The following is a 20640-nucleotide window of genomic DNA, read 5'->3' on the forward strand; positions in this document are numbered from 1 at the left end:
TTATTTAACTAAACAAGCCAGTTTAAGAACAAATTCTTATTTACAATGACGGTCAAACCTGGACGACGCTGGGCCAATTGTGAACCGCCCTACGGGACTCCGAAATCACGGCCGGATGTGATATAGCCCGCTGTATGTTATAATGAACAATTTGGGTCTATTATAAATAAATAAATAATAATAATTTTTGTCGATATATCTTATCTTTAATTAATATTTAAATATTCATATAGTGTAAATTAATAACGTTTTTTGGTTCATTTCCTATTTACACAGAAGTGAGCCCTCACCAGTTTTGTATGCATAACTTTCCTCCTCTCTTCGTCGCTAGATGGCTCAAATTAATCATTTTTTGTGTGAACAGTGCCATGTACGGTTGCCAAACGTTGTCGAACGTTGCAGATAGAAATGCCATGCTTGTTCTACATAACATATTTATTTCTGAACGTTCCAAAACGTTGTGTCCTGCTGAACGTGCCCAGCGAATGAGCCAGCGGTGTTCTGTTTCTATGGCAATGACACTTACGCCCCAGATACAGCTCGATGACATGCGTAGCAACCGCCAGGTTTCTCAATTACATTTTAGACTAAAATCACATTTTCTTTGACACATTTATACATTTTCATACATGTATTCCCATCTATTTAAGAGTGTCAAATCATAAGTCATAAAACAAACGAAATGTTCTTGAACATTCATTCATTCTTGAACTCCTTTCAGTAGTATCCCATGATGCATCGCCTTATTTTGTTGTAGCTGAGGGTGATAAGAAGACTGACACAGCCCATCCATCCTGTTTCTGCCGACAGAAGAGGAGCGTTTGGCGTCATCAACGATAACAATGCCTAACATGGCAGAACGGATTTAGCCACTGTAGCAATTACGACAATAATTGATATATTAGAGAGTATTCGACGATATTATCATATTTCTTTAGGGTAGGTATCACGGTAGGTTGTTAAATGTATAAACCCTTTTCCTCTCTGTTTGGTCAGTGGTAACACAGCAGCAGGAGCCCTCGATTGAACCTGCCTCTCTGGTTAACGTTATCTATATGTCTATCTAGTTAGCTAAATTAGCATAGCTGTCTATCTATTTGCAATGGTTCATTTTGTTTGTCATGCATTGTTTTGGAATGGTAAAATGCAATGGGGCCATGGTGACCATAACACGATCTTCAAAATCACATTTTCATGCAGCATACCTAGAGCTAGCTTCCAATAACTTTAGCTTACGCGTCAGCTAACGACGATTTTCTTGGTTGGATAGCTACCTAGCCATGTGTGACTGGATAGCTACCAATAAGTAATACTAGCTGACTTTCTGGTTGGTTGGCTACACAATGCCAAACGTATTTAACGTTGCTAGCTATCTATGACACGTTTAGCTAGCTATTTAGATTTGGAATGCAATAAGACGATGTTGTTTACAAACATGTTGAGTGGCCTTAACCAATTGTTATGGACCGTTCAATGTTCGTCTCAATTACAGTGAACATTAAATTAAACAATTAGTTAACTACGGTATATGGCTAACATTAGCTAACTAGCTTTGCTGTCAAATCGATTTTGGATTGGAAAGTGCTTGTTGGTTGTCAGAAGCGCGTGTGATAGTCGGATCGGGTGCTGTCCGCAATGCAGGTGCTGAAACCTTAAACGCTCTACTATAATTTTGTCGTAGGGCAATTCCACGGTAGCCGCATGATGCTGGGACTATGTTAACTTTAAAATGTATGCCAAACAAAAATTAACGCAAAGTTAAACAAACCATACAACTCTATGCACGACTTCTCACAATTTCCACTGAAAATTGTACAAAAACCGATTTACTTGTAGAACAGAACAGTTCTATAGTTGCCATGGCACACTATTAGCATCCTAAGCACAGAGTGCCTGTAAATTCGTACTTTTTTTGTGTTTTTAATTGTTGTTTTTTAAAACAAATTAGTTTTTGATAACATTTCATGTGTCTGCAGATTGACTGAAAGGTCAAACTTTTTGGCTAGCCTTTGTTTGAAAGACTCATCTGGACATATTGTTCTACCTGGCTGCCAATTCCTGATCTTTTGAGAACATAATTTGAGGAGTTGCGTGAAGCATGAGAGGAATGGGAGATGGAGGAATACAGCAGAAGGCTTGTAGAGAGGACGACTGGCTACTATTCTGAACTTTGTGTTGTGAGCTTTCTGGAACTGAGCTGCTGAGGCATCACCCAAGTTGATGCTGCACAGAGTGGAAGAGGAGAAGTCTCCGACTCCCAGACTTCCAGGTTCCCAGACTTCCCCTCTACAAGATCATCAGCAGACTCCATCACCATCATCTACCATTCTCTGTATAGCACCCTTCACTCAAGCCATGAACTGACCCTCTCCATCTTTGGAGGATGACACTATCAAGGACTTGTCCTCTTTTGGTTGACCTGTCATTATATATTGCTTGTTTGATTTTTGCTCTTGAAGCGATTTGAGATTTTATGAAAAGTGCTTTAGAAGTGTAATATGCACAAGGCCTACTTTTACAATTTCCACAAAGTTTTACAAAAACACATTTACTTGAAGAACAATGCAGATGCAAAGTTTGATAAAAGAAGGACTGCACAAACTGTCATTCTGTTATCAAACTTAGCATCTGCACTGTTTTTCAAGGTAATGTGTTTTTGTAAAATTTTCAGTGGAAGTAGTTACAAGTAGGCCTTGTGCTTATAGTTGTATAGTTTGTTTAACTTTGCAAGTGTTGGTTTTTGTGTAGCATAACATTTAAGTAAAATATATGATTCTCAGCCTCATTCTGTTATCGTGGAATTGCCCACTAGCATAAGGTATGTCTGACTTGCTTTTCCATTTGAATGACTAATGAATCCTACAAGGACACATTGTCTTATTGCTGCAAACCCAACTGGCTACCTGACTGTTATGTTGAAAAGGGGAACTGTATAGATTTAATTTGGCACATTTTCTAGCAGATAAATAAATATAGGCTGAATGTCTTAATTGATTCTCCCAAAGCACATGGAAAGTTAATTCTGTCAACTGGAACAAAGTAGCCATTCAACAAAGGAATTTGCTCCACACCCACCCATCATGGTCCATAGAAAAGCTGTGAGTTCATGATAGCTCCAGAATAATCTTGAGGCAGCACCTGGCTAGGTGATTCGTAAATGATTTTCCAAGTCTTACAGTAAGTGTGTGAGATTTCTCCCCGCTTTTTATCACAGTGGGTGTGTCTGGAGCGTTAATCTGTTTTAGTGAAGGATGGTAGCTAGTGTGTCTTGCTGCTGCAGTTCATTGATTATTTATGTCTTCTGTGAGAGGAAATGCTTGTTGGTGTGTAAGGGGAAGGGAGAGAGGAGAATGGAGAGAGGAAATGGGAGTTGGTGGGGAAGAGAGAGAGGAGAATGGAGAGAGGAAATGGGAGTTGGTGGGGAAGGGAGAGATGAGAATGGAGAGAGGAAAGGGGAGTTGGTGGGAGAGAGGAGAGAGGAAAGGGGAGTTGGTGGGGAAGGGAGAATGGAGAGAGGAAAGGGGAGTTGGTGGGGAAGGGAGAGAGGAGAGGGGAGTTGGTGGGGAAGGGAGAGAGGAGAGGGGAGTTGGTGGGGAAGGGAGAGAGGAAAGGGGAGTTGGTGGGGAAGGGAGAGAGGAAAGGGGAGTTGGTGGGGAAGGGAGATGAGAATGGAGAGAGGAAAGGGGAGTTGGTGGGGAAGGGAGAGGAGAATGGAGAGAGGAAAGGGGAGTTGGTGGGGAAGGGAGAGGAGAATGGAGAGAGGAAAGGGGAGTTGGTGGGGAAGGGAGAGGAGAATGGAGAGAGGAAAGGGGAGTTGGTGGGGAAGGGAGAGGAGAATGGAGAGAGGAAAGGGGAGTTGGTGGGGAAGGGAGAGAGGAAAGGGGAGTTTGTGTAAGGGGAAGGGAGAGAGGAGAATGGAGAGGAAAGGGGAGTTGGTGGGGAAGAGAGAGAGGAAAGGGGAGTTGGTGTGTAAGGGGAAGGGAGAGAGGAAATGGGAGTTGGTGGGGAAGGGAGAGGAGAATGGAGAGGAAAGGGAGTTGGTGGGGAAGGGAGAGAGGAAAGGGGAGTTGGTGGGGAAGGGAGAGAGGAAAGGGGAGTTGGTGGGGAAGGGAGAGAGGAAAGGGGAGTTGGTGGGGAAGGGAGAGAGGAGAATGGAGAGAGGAAAGGGGAGTTGGTGGGGAAGGGAGAGAGGAGAATGGAGAGAGGAAAGGGGAGTTGGTGGGGAAGGGAGAGAGGAAAGGGGAGTTGGTGTGTAAGGGGAAGAGAGAGAGGAATGGAGAGAGGAAAGGGGAGTTGGTGGGGAAGGGAGAGAGGAAAGGGGAGTTGGTGTGTAAGGGGAAGAGAGAGAGGAATGGAGAGAGGAAAGGGGCGTTGGTGGGGAAGGGAGAGAGGAAAGGGGAGTTGGTGTAAGGGGAAGGGAGAGAGGAGAATGGAGAGGAAAGGGAAGTTGGTGGGGAAGAGGGAGAGGAAAGGGGAGTTGGTGGGGAAGAGAGAGAGGAAAGGGGAGTTGGTGTGTAAGGGGAAGGGAGAGAGGAAAGGGGAGTTGGTGGGGAAGAGAGAGGAGAATGGAGAGAGGAAAGGGGAGTTATCACTTATCACAGATATTCCATTTTATCTTCAAAAGCAACATACATTTTGGATAACTGAGTATACCAAATCACGACAAAGGTAGAAAGAGGGTGGAGGGTTGTATGTTGATGGAATTACAATGTGATGTCATTAGATAATGTTAATTTAATTTTGCCCTGTAATGTCACTGTGCTATCGCATTATCCGTAGTGATGGGAAAGGATTCTGGGAAGTAACCAGGCTTACTGGCATGATCAATGGGAACCTATCAAGCATCAAGCCTGATTCTTGGAAGGGGTGTGTGTGAGTGTCTGCCATCCAGGGTTTACAGGAAGGACTCAGGATTACTCATCTATTATAAATGATCTCTCTTAATGCACTCTTTATGACACATCAGTCCCTCTCTCTTTCTGTGATTAATCTGCTGTGTTGGGAGGTCAACTGGTGTCCTTTGCTTCTGTACACACAGTGAGAGAATTTGACATGGCATTGCTATCACTGAAGAGCATGTCTTAAGAGGTGACACACAATTTATTATTCATATTAGTAAGATGATGATGCAATGGGGAGAAGCTATGAGATGTTTTATTGTAGCTTGCTAATGTATTCTGGGGGAATGATCTCTGCACTCAGAGGGGAAAATCAATGTGCTGTCTACTCGACTCAGTGGTTGTCTGGGAGAGATTGGAGACGATGGGGCTGCTGCTCTGTTCTGACTGACTGATGGTCTCTTACCTCACCCCTGGGCGCCGTCTCTGGCTGAGTACTGGATGCAAGGACGTCCAGGGAGGGAGGAAGGGAGGGAAGCAGGCCCAGCCTGCTGCTGGAGACATCATGCCGTACCCTCTGTCACTGATGTTTACTACTGTTCTCAAGATCTGTGAAAGCATTCTGTATTTACCCTCAGCAGCCTCACGTGCTTGGTGTACTGAAGTGGAGGAGTAGCCTGAGGTTCCACCTAGAGTTTGTTTGTCCTTTTGTAGCCTCGTTTTTTGGATGACCTGTTGATAATGACATATTTGGCCTATTATATACTGGATTTTTTTACTGTGTTAAAGTAGGCCTTTTGGCCAACCAACGTCGACACTGATGAATTGTTTCCCCCTGAGGTTTGTCTTCTTTAGACGTAGACTGCCCACTGATGATCAAATCAATAGCTCGACATCAGCGTTTGTAAGCCAATTAGAGTAAGCAACAAAGGTATGAGCCTATGTGCCCCCTCTCTCCTGGCAAAAAGCATTATAACGGTATTGACCGAGTAGCATTCCAAAGACAATCGAGATCGATAGTGTGCTATTTATAAATAAATAAAATATCCTGTGTGTTATCATGTTTGGGCATTAGGCTAGTCAATGACTACTTTATCAAGCCCAAGCAAGTGGCCAGGAGTTTGGATGCATTTGATGGAATTGTCTTGTAGTCATAGTGACTTCAGTGTATCGTCCAAAGAGGATTATCATGGTCACTGTCATTGGCAGGCAAAGTAAAGCTGGAGCACATCCCAGATGTCTATGGGTGAAAGGGTGAGCATTTAGGTTCAGCACTGAACCCCAGATAGTACGACTCTTGTTTTGATGTTGTCTGTTTGTCGCCTGTATTTGCAGGTCTCTAGGACTGGTGTGTGTCTGCTGCATTGTCTGCCATGGCATCCCACAATGGTACCCTGGAGAATCAGCTGCACAGCGCCCAGAAGAACCTGCTCTTCCTCCAGCAGGACCATGCCAAAACACTGAAAGGTCTACATGCAGAGATCCGCAGACTACAACAGCACTGCACAGGTGAACATGCTGAACCTCAAATTGAACATGAACTGTGGCCACTATACCTAAATACATACACTTCATACTGCTACAGAATATAAAAACAAACTAGTGCAACCAAAATAAAACATTTTGAACACCTGGATTGCAATCACACTAGATAGACTATTACATTCTGAGTCATACATGCTGAATACTCATTTACAGTTCTGCCTGAACAACATGCACAGTTACATTAGATCACAGAACAGCAGTAAAGTTGAACAGGATTAAACATGAACAGAACACACCAGGGATCTTCAACTGGCGGCCTGCAGGACAAATGTGGCCCGCAGACTATTTTATTTGGAACCTAAATGTTTTCTGAGCACAACATTAATTACATTTTGTTATTACATTTTTGTTTTTTTTAGACATAGACTAGATATTTACCTCAATTATTTGAATTTAGAAAATGTATTCCCAACTGTTTCCACTCATAATTATAGACATACCCCAAACTTTTCAATGGTAGTGTCACTTAGAAATGTCCTTGTTTTTGAAAGAAAAGCACTTTTGCCCATTAAAATAACATCAAATTGATCAGAAATACAGTGTAGACATTGTTAATGTTGTGAATTACTATTGTAGCTGGAAATGGTTGATAAAATTTAAAAAAGGAATATCTACATAGGTGTACAGAGGCCCATTATCAGCAACCATCACTCCTGTGTTCCAATGGCACGTTGTGTTAGCTAATCCAAGGTTATCATTTTAAAAGGCTAGCACAGCTGAAAACTGTTGTTCTGATTAAAGAAGCAATAACACTGGCCTTCTTTAGACTAGTTGAGTATCTGGAGCATCATCATTTGTGGGTTCGATTACAGGCTCAAAAGGGCCAGAAACAAATAACTTTCTTTTGAAACTCGTCAGTCTATTCTTGTTCTGAGAAATGAAGGCTATTCCGCATGAGAAATTGCCAAGAAACTGAAGATCTGGTACAACGCTGTGACCTACTCCCTTCAAAGAACAGCACTAACTGGCAAGAACAGCGCTAATAGCCTTCATTTCCCAGAACAAGAATAGACTGACGAGTTTCAAAAGAAAGTTATTTGTTTCTGGCCTGTAATCGAACCCACAAATGATGATCTGCCGTTTCCAAATACAATAGTCATTTACAACATTAACAATGTCTACACTGTATTTCTAATCAATTTGATGTTATTTTAACCTCTCTGTGATCGTTCGGGACGCTAGTGTCCCACTTCGCCAACAGCCAGTGAAATTGCAGGGCGCCAAATTCAAAACAACAAATCTCATAATTAAAATTCCTCAACCATACAAGTATTTTACACCATTTTAAAGATAAAGTTCTCGTTAATCCAACCACAGTGTCCGATTTCAAAAAGGCTTTTCGGCGAAAGCAGAACATATCATTGTCAGGTCAGCAACTAGTCATCACAGAAAGCATTCAGCCATCTTCCAACCAAAGAGAGGTGTCACAAAAAGCAGAAATATAGATAAAATGAATCACTAACCTTTAAAAAAAAAAAATTACAAGTAGTTTTTTTTACCCCTTTTTCTCCCCAATTTCGTGGTATCCAATTGTTGTAGTAGCTACTATCTTGTCTCATCGCTACAACTCCCATACGGGCTCGGTAGAGACGAAGGTTGAAAGTCATGCGTCCTCCGATACACAACCCAACCAGCCGCACTACTTCTTAACACAGCGCGCATCCAACCCGGAAGCCAGCCGCACCAATGTGTCGGAGGCTACATCGTGCACCTGGCAACCTTGGTTAGCGCGCACTGCGCCCGGCCCGCCACAGGAGTCGCTGGTGCGCGATGAGACAAGGACATCCCTACCGACCAAGCCCTCCCTAACCCGGACGACGCTAGGCCAATTGTGCGTCGCCCCACGGACCTCCCGGTCGCAGCCGGTTACGACAGAGCCTGGGCGCGAACCCAGGAACTCTGATGGCACAGCTGGCGCTGCAGTACAGCGCCCTTAACCACCCGGGAGGCCGCCATGAATCACTAACCTTTGACGATCTTCATCAGACGACACTCCCAGGACTCAATGTTACACAATACATGTATGTTTTGTTCGATCAAGTTCGTATTTATATCCAAAAACCTCCGTTTACATTGGCGCCATGTTCAGAAATGCCTCCAAAACATCCGGAGAAATTGCAGAGAGCCACATCAAATAACATAAATACTCAAACTTTGATGAAAGATACATGTTTTACATAGAATTAAAGATACACTTGTTCTTAATGCAACCGCTGTGTTAGATTTTTAAAAAGCTTTACAGCAAAAGCACAATATTCAATAATCTGAGAACAGTGTTCAGCCACAAAAGCAAGCCATACAGTTACCTGCCAAATTGTGGAGTCAACAAAAGTCATAAATAGCATTAAACCTTCACTTACCTTTGCTGATCTTCGTCGGAATGCTCTCCCAGGGCTCCCACTTCCACAAGAAATGTTTGTTTTGTTCGATTACGTCCATAAATGTCCAAATACCTCTGTCGTGCATTTAGTTCACTATTCCCAAGGCACAATGCGCGAGCGCAAAATCCAAAAACTTTATTATAAATCTACAATAATATTCCAACCGGACAATAGCGTATTCATTACAGAGGAAAAAGAAGGAACGGTGTGACCGCGCAGTAAACAACTGATTGGCCTCAGCCTAGTTCACTTGTTGAAACAGCTCTTATTCGACCCCCTTCCACAATAGAAGCTTCAAACAACTTTCTAAAGACTGTTTACATCTGCTGGAAGTCTTGGGAAGTGCAATATTGCCCCATAGACACAGCATACTGGATAGGCAATCACTTAATGAAACAACAAACCTCAAATTTCCCACTTCCGGGTTGGATTTGTCTCAGGTTTTCGCCTGCCATATGAGTTCTGTTATACTCACAGACATCATTCAAACAGTTTTAGAAACTTCAGAGTGTTTTCTATCCAATACTACTAATAATATGCATATATTAGCATTTGGGACAGAGTAGCAGGCAGTTTACTCTGGGCACCTTAATCATCCAAGCTACTCAATACTGCCCCCCTGTCACCAAGAAGTTAATGGACAAAAAATTATATTTTCTTTCAAAAACAAGTACATTCCTAAGTTACCCTAAACTCTTGAACGGTAGTGTATGTGGTTATGTACCAATGTAATCGAGGTTTGAAATGATTGTTTTTGTCTGTTTTGGGCTTCTTGTGTCAATTTGCAGTGTACAAATTATTTATAATTATGCTCCGGCCCCCTGACCATCCGCTCAATAAAAAAAAAATGTCCTGCGGCTGAACCTAGTTGATAACCCCTGGACTACACCATAAGTAAAGCATGACACCCTGGGCCACAAACCAGAGCACACCACAACAGAGTGGCTAGCCAGGGCCAGGTCCATTAATTCCATCGCTCTATGCTTTGGCCGATTTGTCAAATGTCCTTGGACAATCTACTGCTAAGCTGGCCTGTGACTCACTAATCACTAATCCTGACCCATCTGTAGAGGCCTGCCATCTCACCTCTCTCCACTAGATATCTGCTCCTGCATAGGCTCTCTGAATAGCATGCTCCTTGATGCCACTGCACCGCTCCTGTCAGAGCTGAAGCTTTCACTTCCTGGCCTGATCCTCTTCTCTTTTCACAGACTTGACCTATGAGCTGACAGTGAGAAGTTCAGATCCAACAGGTAAGACGTTTCCCAGGCCTTCCTCTATTACATGACCCCAAGTACACACACATCCACACCGGTATCTGTTTCACACTTCACATTCCATTGCTAGAGCAATTGACTTGACTTTCTCGCACAATAACTAATAGCATAGTTATTGAGAGAATACTATGGATCTTTACTGGGATTGGCAGGCAGGGTCAGTTAATTTTCACATTATTTTTCTGTAGATTTAATTCTATGGGAATCGTTTCTCTCTGTGTTTTGACTTGACTCTGCTGTCATTGTGTAAGTAATATAGGCCCTAGCAGTGCATTGTTGGATAGAGACATGGAATGTCGCCGATAATGTTTTACCAATTGCAATTAGTTTGACACTGATTTCAATTTGATTGGAACACTTTAGAATTATGTGCTTTCAAATTAAATGTATACATTTTCTGCAAACTATCGTACTGGCATTTGTATTGTTAATGATGTTATGTAGCCTATGTGAACTAAGAATCACTCATATATATATATATATATATATATATAAGCAGAGCCTGAAGGTTCTGCTTACCTTCACCCTGGCTGTTAAACAGTGGCAGTGACCGTGAATAGCCCAGGCCCTAAAACCTGCAACGCTATTAAATAAGACTTTCTGCAGCAGAACAGAACAGAGGCCTCTGTATTTATTTGCCCTGGGAATGGGAGAAAGCAGAAGGCTAGGGCTGTATCCTGGGAACACTTTTCCACCCAGGAAACGGTGCGCTGCAGCCGGAACCGCCTGCTGTTCAGGGCACTGTCCTCTTTTCAGTCAGCTCATTGCCTAGCTCACAGCACAGCCCCCTCCCATCCCCCATATTACCATGGACATGTAACAGAGTCAAACGGTGTGAATTATATACACAGGAGAACTGCCCATGGGCCTGCATTAGAACCACATGGAGGTCTAACCTTGGAATCTGACCTGTAGGCTAGTAGACAGACTCAAAGAATTGATCAATAATTACAGGACATCTATGCAATGGGGAAACAATATAGCAGTCAATGTGGTTGTTTTTAGATATTCAGTCAGTAATATAGAAAGTGTTATCAATGGGAAGAGGTTAGCTCTGCCAGTAAACATGTCAGTGAACAGTTGTAACGAAGCCCTCCTACCCTCATGCTGACCTTTCAGGACATCATTACAGTCCTGATTAAGCCGCTGAAATAGCTCTATATACTAGCCAGAGAACAATGGGCTGATATATACTCTGTAGCATCTCTAGCCATGGACCCAAGCAAAAAATAATGATAGGAAAGTAAAAACATCCTTTTGCTGAAATCGGGAACTGTTTTAATCAGGCTTGATCTTTGGGCTACATTGGCTTGATATTTGATGTATTTTGTGCTACTGAATTATTGAATGGGAAATCAGTCAGTTCACTGTTGCAGAATAAGAGTAGGTTCAGGTTGTATGACCGGTAACATGTCTCAATGATACCTTGTGAATCCTGTAATGGGGAGGTGTTCTCCCTGGCTCTTTGCAGTGCAGACAGTGTGGTACTGTGGGGACTGTCAGAGACCGTAGCAGGTTAGTGTTGGACATCTTGCAGATTGCAGTGCAGGAAATTAGATGATGTGCCACAGCACTAATGCACAGTCTGCAACTTAGTGCAGCAGACAGGACTCAGCGGCTCTAGCTTGGGTCCAAAACAAAGACAACACCCCCCCGCTCATTAAGCAGATTGGTATATTTCCTAACAGCCTAGTAGAAAATCGACATATACTCTAGTATTAGATGTAGATGGTTGTGTTGGGTAGATATTATTATCTAGGATCTACGGTATGATTTAGGCCTATCTATATGATACAGAGAGCTAATAGCTAGGCTATATCTGTACCGTAGCTGATTGTGAATGTGTGTTTGATACTTGGGTTGGGGGGGAGGCGATGTGTGGGCAGTGTTGAGCTGGCGAAGGAGGAGGAAGGGCAATAATGAAGGTCAGAGGAGAGCTGTGCCCTTGCTATGGACCAGAGCTGTATTATGAGACAGGAGCTCTTGCCTCTCGCTCTGCCCACTGCTGACGAGTCTGTAGACATCCCTCTCGCCCACTCACATCAGCTGATAGACTCAATCCGTGGCCAGTGGGTGCACTTAAAGTGCCTATGGGCAACTAGTGTGTGTGTGTGTGTGTGTGTGTGTGTGTGTGTGTGTGTGTGTGTGTGTGTGTGTGTGTGTGTGTGTGTGTGTGTGTGTGTGTGTGTGTGTGTGTGTGTGTGTGTGTGTGTGTGTGTGTGTGTGTGTGTGTGAGAGCATTATTAGGATTTAAGTGACAGCGTTTTGTATTTCATTTGTAGTATCTGACATGTACACATGCCTACGGTATGTTGACTGCAGATGGTAGCCCTACCAGACACAAAAGGAAAACAGCCTTTTGTGTATTCCTTATGGAATATTTTGAGGGGAATGGACCATGTTTTATTGTGGATCCAAATGAAGCAGGCTGCTGTATTGGTGACAGTGAATACCGGGTTGCTGGTGGTTGTGTTGGTTTTGTCTTCAAATACAGGTCTAACAGTGTGATTTGTTTGTGTTTGTGCAGACAGCAGTGAGGCACGCTGCAGGGAACTGCACAGTAAGTGCGAGGAGCTGGAGGCTCAGCTGAAGGTGAAGGAGGAGGAGAACACTGAGCTGCTGAGAGACCTGGAGCAGAAGAACGCCATGATCTCTGTCCTGGAGAACACCATCAAGGAGAGGGAGAAGAAGTACCTGGAGGAGCTGAAGATGAAGAGCCACAAGCTGGCTGTCCTGTCTGGGGAGCTAGAGCAGAGAGCCAGCACCATCGCCTACCTCACCTCTCAGCTCCACACCACCAAGAAAAAGCTCCTGGCAGGCAGTTCCTCCGAGGCCAGTCCCAACGTCAGCCCTGTGAGCTCCTACAAGCCCACCCCTCCCCCAGCTAAAGACCGGCAGCCTGGTCCTGAGACCCCTCACCGCCGCATGAAGAAGAGCCTGTCTCAGCCGCTGCACTCTGAGTTAACCGAGGTATACCGGCTGGGTTCTGATGGGAGGAGGATGGTCCTACGGGAGGCGGTGGATGCCATGCCTGACCCCACCCCCTTCCTGCAGGCATCTCGAGACACCCCTGATCTGCAGATGGTACGAGACCGGCCTGCCGTCATCCCCCCCATCGCCTGTGATCGCTCGTCCAGCCCCCGCCACAGCCCGGCACGGGCCCGCCAGCACCATGCACACGTGGGCGTTGCACACCGCACCCACCATTGCACCCCTCCCGTGGTGTCTCCTCAGCCAGAGCTGGAGATCCTGGCTGTGGACCAGGTCAATGGGGGCAAGGTGGTGAGGAAGCGCTCTGGGGCAGACAGAACAGTTTAACACCCTCATACACAAGAGCAAGAAGGAGCATCACCTACTGTATAAATCACCTGCTTTTATGCAACACTGCAATGAGCAAAGAAAGTAAAATGGAAAACAGACAAAAAAAGACCACCATGCCAAATGTTTTGTTTTGAAACACGTGACTTACACGTCCTGTCCTTTTTTTGCTTTCTCATCTCACTCTGTCATACATTGTGCACATAAACTTATCCGCCAAACATCTGCATTATTGCCTGCTTACCTGGTGAATCCATACACATATTATCATTGTTACTACCAGGGGTGAAAGTATATTTCACCAGTGCGGGACTACAGAAATGACACAGTAGTCTACTTTGCTGACACAGACAAACGGATCAATAAAAACAACTGTTGTCTGATCCATATAATTGGCCTATGAAAAGGGGAGACACAAATACAATATGACAACCATGTAACCTAGAGGAGGAAGTTATTGTCCCAAAAAACAAACAAAAGTGGCACTGACCCAATGACAGACACTGAATATGCGCACTGACCCAATGACAAAGACAGTGAATATGCACACTCTAGGGATATGGCCGATGTTCTCCGCTACTGCCAATATGATATGCTACTGTTCCCACAATTCGGTTAAGAATTTTGATAAGACAGATTGACAATATTTTCATTGTCATCTCTAAAGTAATAGCCAACAGTTTTTTTCACGATAGTACTTTTAATTATTGTGATATGCCTGGCTGGGTCTGTCCTTTTCAATGACAGTCACAACTCAACAATCATCAACATTATATATACACAGTTGAAGTCTAACGTTTACATACACCTTAGCCAAATACATTAAACTCAGTTTCACAATTCCTGACATTTAATCCTAGAAATTAAAAAAATCCCTGTCTTCGGTCAGTTAGGATGACCACTTTATTTTAAGAATGTGAAATGTCAGAATAGTTTATTTCAGATTTAATTTCTTTCACATTCCCAGTGGGTCAGAAGTTTACATACACTCAATTCGTATTTGGTAGCATTGCCTTTAAATTGTTTAACTTGGATCAAATGTTTCGGGTAGCCTTCCACAAGCTTCCCACAATAAGTTGGCCCATTCCTCCTGACAGAGCTGATGTAACTGAGTCAGGTTTGTAGGCCTCCTTGCTCGCACACACTTTTTCAGTTCTGCCCACAAATTGTCTCTAGGATTAAGTTCAGGGATTTGTGATGGCCACTCCAATACCTTGACATTGTTATCCTTATGCCACTTTGCCACAACTTTGGAAGTATGCTTGGGGTCATTGTCCATTTGGAAGACCAATTGAACTTCCTGACTGATGTCTTGATGTTGCTTCAATATATCCACATCATTTTCCAGCCTCATGATGCCATCTATTTTGCAAAGTGCACCAGTCCCTCCTGCAGCAAAGTACCAACACAACATGATGCTGCAACCCCCGTACTTCGCAGTTGGGATGTTGTTCTTCGGCTTGCAAGCAAACATAACAATGGTCATTCTGGCCAAACAGTTCTATTTTTGTTTCATCAGACCAGAGGACATTTCTCCAAAAAGTACGATCTTTGTCCCCATGTGCAGTTGCAAACTGTAGTCTTGCTTTTTTTATGGTGGTTTTGAAGCTGTGGCTTCTTCCCTGCTGAGTGGCCTTTCAGGTTATGTCGATACAGGACTCGTTTTACTGTGGATATAGATACTTTTGTACCTGTTTCCTCCAGCATCTTCATAAGATCCTTTGCTGTTGTTCTGGGATTGATTTGCACTTTTCGCAGCAAAGTATGTTCATCTCTAGGAGACAGAACGCGTCTCCTTGGTGAGCGGTATGACGGCTGTGTGGTTCCATGGTGTTTATACTTGCGTACTATTGTTTGTACAAATGAACGTGGTACCTTCAGGCATTTGGAAATTGCTCCCAAGGATGAACCAGCCTTTTCTGAGGTCTTGGCTGATTTCTTTTGATTTTCCCATGACAAGCAAAGAGGCACTGAGTTTGAAGGTAGGCCTTGAAATACATCCACAGGTACACCTCCAATTGACTCAAATTATGTCAATTAGCCTATCAGAAGCTTCTAAAGCCATGACATAATTTTCTGGAATTTTCCAAGCTGTTTAAAGACAGTCAACTTTGTATGTAAACTTCTGACCCACTGGAATTGTGATACAGTGAAATAATCTGTCCGTAAACAATTGTTGGAAAAATTTCTTGTCATGCACAAAGTGATGTCCTAACCGACTTGCCATATATATATATATATATATATATACACACACACAAAAGTATGTGGACACCACTTCAAATTAGTGGATTCTGCCATTTCAGACACACCCATTGCTGACAGGTATATAAAATCAGGCACAAAGCCAAAGGATCTCCATAGAGAAACATTGGCACTCGAATGGCCTTACTGAAGAGTTCAGTGACTTTCAATGTGGCACCGTCATAGGATGCCACCTTTCCAACAAGTTAGTCAAATTTCTAGAGCTGCCCTGGTCAACTGTGAGTGCTGTTATTGTGAAGTGGAAACGTCTAGTAGCAACAACGGCTCAGATCAGCCACACAAGTTCACAGAACGGTACTGAGGAGTGCTGCAGTGCATAAAAATCCTCTTCCCTAGGTTGCAACACTCACTACAGAGTTCCAAACTGCCTCTGGAAGCAACGTTAGAACTGTTCGTCGGGAGCTTCATTGAAATGCGTTTCCATGGCCAAGCAGCCACACACGAGCCTAAGATCACCATGCGCAATGCCAAGCATCGGCTGGAGTGGTGTAAAGCTCGCCGCCATTGGACTCTGGAGCAGTGGAAACGCGTTCTCAAGAGTGATGAATCACGCTTCACCATCTGGCATGTCCGACAGACTAATCTGGCAGATGCCAGGAGTATGCTACCTGTCCCAATGCATAGTGCCAACTGTAAAGTTTGGTGGAGGAGGAATAATGGTCCGGGGCTGTTTTTCATGGTTCGGGTTAGGCCCCTCAGTTCTCGTGAAGGGGAACATTAACACTACAGCATACAATGACATTGTAGACGATTCTGTGCTTCCAACTTTGTGGCTACAGGTTGGGGAAGGCCATTTCCAGTTTCAGCATGACAATGCCCCCATGCACTAAGCGAAATCCATACAGAAAGGGTTTGTTGAGATCGGTGTGACAGAACTTGACTGGCCTGTATAAAGCCCTGACCTCATCCCCATCGAACACCTTTGGGATGAAGCCCAACATCAGTGCCCGACCTCACTAATGCTCTTGTGGGTGAATGTTCCAACATCAAGTGGAAAGCTTTCCCAGAAGAGTGGAGGCTGTTATAGCAGCAAAGGGGGGACCAACTCCAAATAATGCCAATGATTTTGGAATGAGATGTTTGATATGTAAGTGTCCACATATGTTGTGTATTTGATATTTGCTGCGTGCGCTGCCCAAATTGCGGGCACTTCCGACTGTAGCCTAGGCGATTTTTTTTTTTTTTAAAGAAGCTAATGATCCTCTATTGCCAAGTCATGCTTTTTGTTGTAGTAGACGGTTTTGAATTATTTATTTAAGTATAGACAGGAAGCTAATTAGGATATATCATTTTGGCAATTCAATGTACTTTAGGGAAAGCTTCCCCTTCCCCTTATGTTTTTAATGTGGAATAAACAACAGCAGTCATTGTGTTTTCATCTGATTGTCAATCAGTCACTCAACAAAGGCGCTCCTGTAGGCTACTCGCGGACATTCGTCCACTCACAAAATAATTTCAACATCCAAACCCCAACAGTGCACTGTGCACCCACAATTTGATGAATGGAAAGAGACATCTGTTACAAACCCCCTACGTGTATTGTAATGACATTCTACGATTGTCATTAGGCCTAGATTTGTGGTATGAATTGATTAATCAACTGCGAGCCTTGGGTTTCGGCCACTCAACCTTGCCTTGTCCACGAGTGTTTCTGCCACTCAGCTCCCCGCCTTGACAAAATGTAAGTGTTCTCCTCAAACCACAACGCAATTTAGCCAGGACGCTGTATGGGACAGATACCCCTTACTTTCACCCCTGGTTACTACTACAGTTAAGTTATCCATCCATACTTCATCTGGTCAGCAATATTGTCCAGTCATGTCAACAAGCTACTGTATATAAAAGTACATGCTATAGAAGTTAACTAATACTCCCTGAATGTTTTTCATCTTATTGTGAAGTCATGTCACTATATGGACAAACAGGAAAGAGTCACACAAATGAATTGGTAATTGGAAAGTTCTTTATGCGGTTTAAGAATTGGTCAAATTGGGCGGTGTACAGTATGTGTTCTTTATGTGGAAGCAAGAGTGAGGTGTGTGTGTGTCATGTATGTGACACAAATGGAAATGTCATAGCTTTCACTAAGACATTGTAGACACGCAACTTTGTGATATCTGTACATATGTCATGGATTTATTTATTGGTTGGTTGTTTTACTTTTAATATAGAAAAAAATGCATCAAGTACCAAAATAATGGCATTATATAATCACTTATTGTCATTCTCACATCACACTTGTCCTTGAATACTATATATATGACAATATAATAAAGTGGTCCTTTTTCTCACTAATGTGGTGTGTGTTGGAAAGAATCTAACCTCTGTCCAAAGCTTTCACCACGTCCACCAAGCATGGGAGCCGAGTCTATGAAGAATCTGAAGCAGAAACTGCTTGAAGTTTCAGGCTTCCAGTGGACATACAGTAGGATGAGAAACATGCAGTGGCAATTTAAGCATGTACATCTTGGTGGGGCAAACTTAATATTTTTAGATGCATGCCAGCAAAGTCACTACACAACACTAAACAATACATTAATTGCACTATAATGGTGACAATCGGTGCCCACAAACTGTTAGGGTCTACATAAAGCAGTCCCAACAGCAGAGCTTTCTTTTCAGCACCATGTGAATTAATCCTTACCCCTGCTACACCTGGCTATCAGCAGAGCCTCGTCTGGAAGCGAAACATTTAATTCAGCCTCATTAATTGACTTTTAAAAACACATACTACCGTTCAAACGTTTGGGGTCACTTAGAAATGTCCTTGTTTTCCATGAAAACATACATGAAATGAGTTGCAAAATGAATAGGAAATGTAGTCAAGATGTTGACAGGGTTATAAATAATGATTTTTAATTGAAATAATAATTGTGTCCTTCAAACTTTGCTTTCATCAAATCATCCTCAATTTGCAGCAATTACAGCCTTGTGGACCTTTGGCATTCTAGTTATCAATTTGTAGAGGTAATCTGAAGAGATTTCAGCCAATGCTTCCTGAAGCACCTCCCACAGTTGGTTTATTTGAAAACACACAGTAATGGGGGAGCAGGAAAAGGGGCTGAGCTGGACCCAAGGAAAGAAATAGTAAGTATCCAAAAACACCCCTAAGCTAGACTAGCCTACTTCACCAACAGCTAACTAACTAACCAAAAATACAGTGGGTGGTCCGCCCAGTTCTAACTAGTGTTTTTATACAAAGTATTCCGACAGGTAATGTATGCCCATGGGCGCCTTATCCTGGTACCCCCTTTTCCCACCGTCAAACAAACACCATAACAAAACCAATACTCACAGGTGGGGACAAAGTGACATGTAGTTGCAAAAACCAAACAAGAGATCTACAGACAGATGGCATTGACAGAGAGATTGAGCTCCAGAGGAAACAACTGAATGGGTTTTTAAACCAAGGGAAAGGGGATGTGATTGGGTAATGGAAAAAGGAGATGTGTCTTCTGATTAGCGACTGATTGGGGAATGATGAATGCCACCTGTGAGGGGAGAGGGAGAGAAAAGAAATAAACACACAGGTTACCTCTATCCGTAACATTAGAGATGAGTTTCAGAAGAAAGATCTTTCTGTCCATTTTGAGCCTGTAATTGAACCCACAAATGCTGATGCTCCAGATACTCAACTAGTCTCAAGAAGGCCAGTGTTATTGCTTCTTTAATCAGTACAACAGTTTTCAGCTGTGCTAACATAGTTGCAAAAGGGTTTTCTAATGATCAATTAGCCTTTTAAAATGGTAAACTTGGATTAGCTAACACAACGTGCCATTCAAACACAAGAGTGAAGGTTGCTGATAATAGGCCTCTGTAAGCCTATGTAGATATTCCATTTAAAATCTGCAATTTCCAGCTACAATAGTCATTTACAACATTAACAATGTCTACACTGTATTTCTGATCAACTTGAGGTTATTTTAATGGACAAAATGTGCTTTTCTTTCAAAAACACGGACATTTCTAATTGACCACAAACTTTTGTACTGTATAGCTGATATGGCTGACTTGCTTAAACAAATGATGTTTCTACTGACAATTGAGATGTGAAAACTATGGCATAAGGGGTAGAAGAGCGGATAAGAGGCAATCCGTAGTTTCGATTAAGACATTAATGAGCGAGCTAGGACGGACGTAGTCAATATAAATATTTGTTCAGCACTTGAAATGTACAGTGATAGAATTCAGAACATGGGCCGTTCTTATAGTATTCTCCCTGTACACCAAGTCAGAACTAAATAAAAACGGAGCACAGAAAAACGGAACCGACATTTGGCGAGCTTGCCAGGAGGGAGTGAGTGCAACGCTACTGGACGGAACCTGAACCCCCTTCTCTGATCACCAAATTGTAAGCTAAGCAGACACCTGTTATATCGAAATCTGTAATTTATAAGATGTGGATGTTCAGTGTTTTGCTGGTATGTAAAACCGCCGCCTCCCTCTTGTAATTGTAAAAACAAAGCAACCTAAAATGTGCCTGTATAAGTCAATGAATGTGTGGTAATTGTTGTATGTCAATGTGTGTTATATATGTCATATGTATTAAGAAGAGTAGCTCGCCTTCTAGCGTGTTGGGGGTGCTGGGGTAACTTCCAGAAGGGTACTCAAGAGTAGTTAGGATCAGAAGCTTTATCTAGCGTGAAAGTTCTGAAACAGGCGACAACCTATGGGGCACCTGGAAGATAGGAATAATATGCTGTCTGTCCTGATGTGTTTGGTGTGAGTGAAATGTGCAGTGGGTGCGGAGATGAACGAATCGAGAATTGGTTATTTTTGATAAGGAGGAGCATGAGGAACAGTGTATAGATAAAGGTATTAAATTGGAATAGTATAAGAAAGGGATTTTTGGAAGTGAAGACAGCAGGAAGGAGTTCTGACATTGTATAAGAAGAGGCAGGTTTGATAAAGATAATTCCTATAGGACGTGTATTACCCTACACCCCAAGGAACTAGTAATACCCTCAACATATGTTGTATTAGTTGACATACAACCTATAATTACTTGTAGGAGGA

General features: G+C 43.0%; 1 protein-coding gene across 2 annotated transcripts; it reads left to right on the forward strand.

Moving 5' to 3' along the window:
• The first annotated feature begins 770 nt into the window (after positions 1 to 770).
• On the forward strand, positions 771 to 14228 carry LOC124033341 (coiled-coil domain-containing protein 92-like). Of its 2 annotated transcripts, none has more exons than XM_046345345.1 (4): positions 771 to 951; positions 6174 to 6347; positions 9976 to 10017; positions 12569 to 14228. In XM_046345345.1, the coding sequence occupies exons 2-4, from the start codon at positions 6212 to 6214 to the stop codon at positions 13357 to 13359; spliced, it is 969 nt and encodes a 322-aa protein (XP_046201301.1). In that variant the 5' UTR covers positions 771 to 951; positions 6174 to 6211; the 3' UTR covers positions 13360 to 14228. The 2 variants fall into 2 exon arrangements, with proteins under 2 accessions (XP_046201301.1, XP_046201300.1); XM_046345344.1 differs by having other exon boundaries at positions 771 to 939.
• Positions 14229 to 20640: the final 6412 nt, after the last annotated feature.

The sequence above is a fragment of the Oncorhynchus gorbuscha genome, linkage group LG04, assembly GCF_021184085.1.
Source record: "Oncorhynchus gorbuscha isolate QuinsamMale2020 ecotype Even-year linkage group LG04, OgorEven_v1.0, whole genome shotgun sequence".
Classification (NCBI taxonomy): domain Eukaryota; kingdom Metazoa; phylum Chordata; class Actinopteri; order Salmoniformes; family Salmonidae; genus Oncorhynchus; species Oncorhynchus gorbuscha.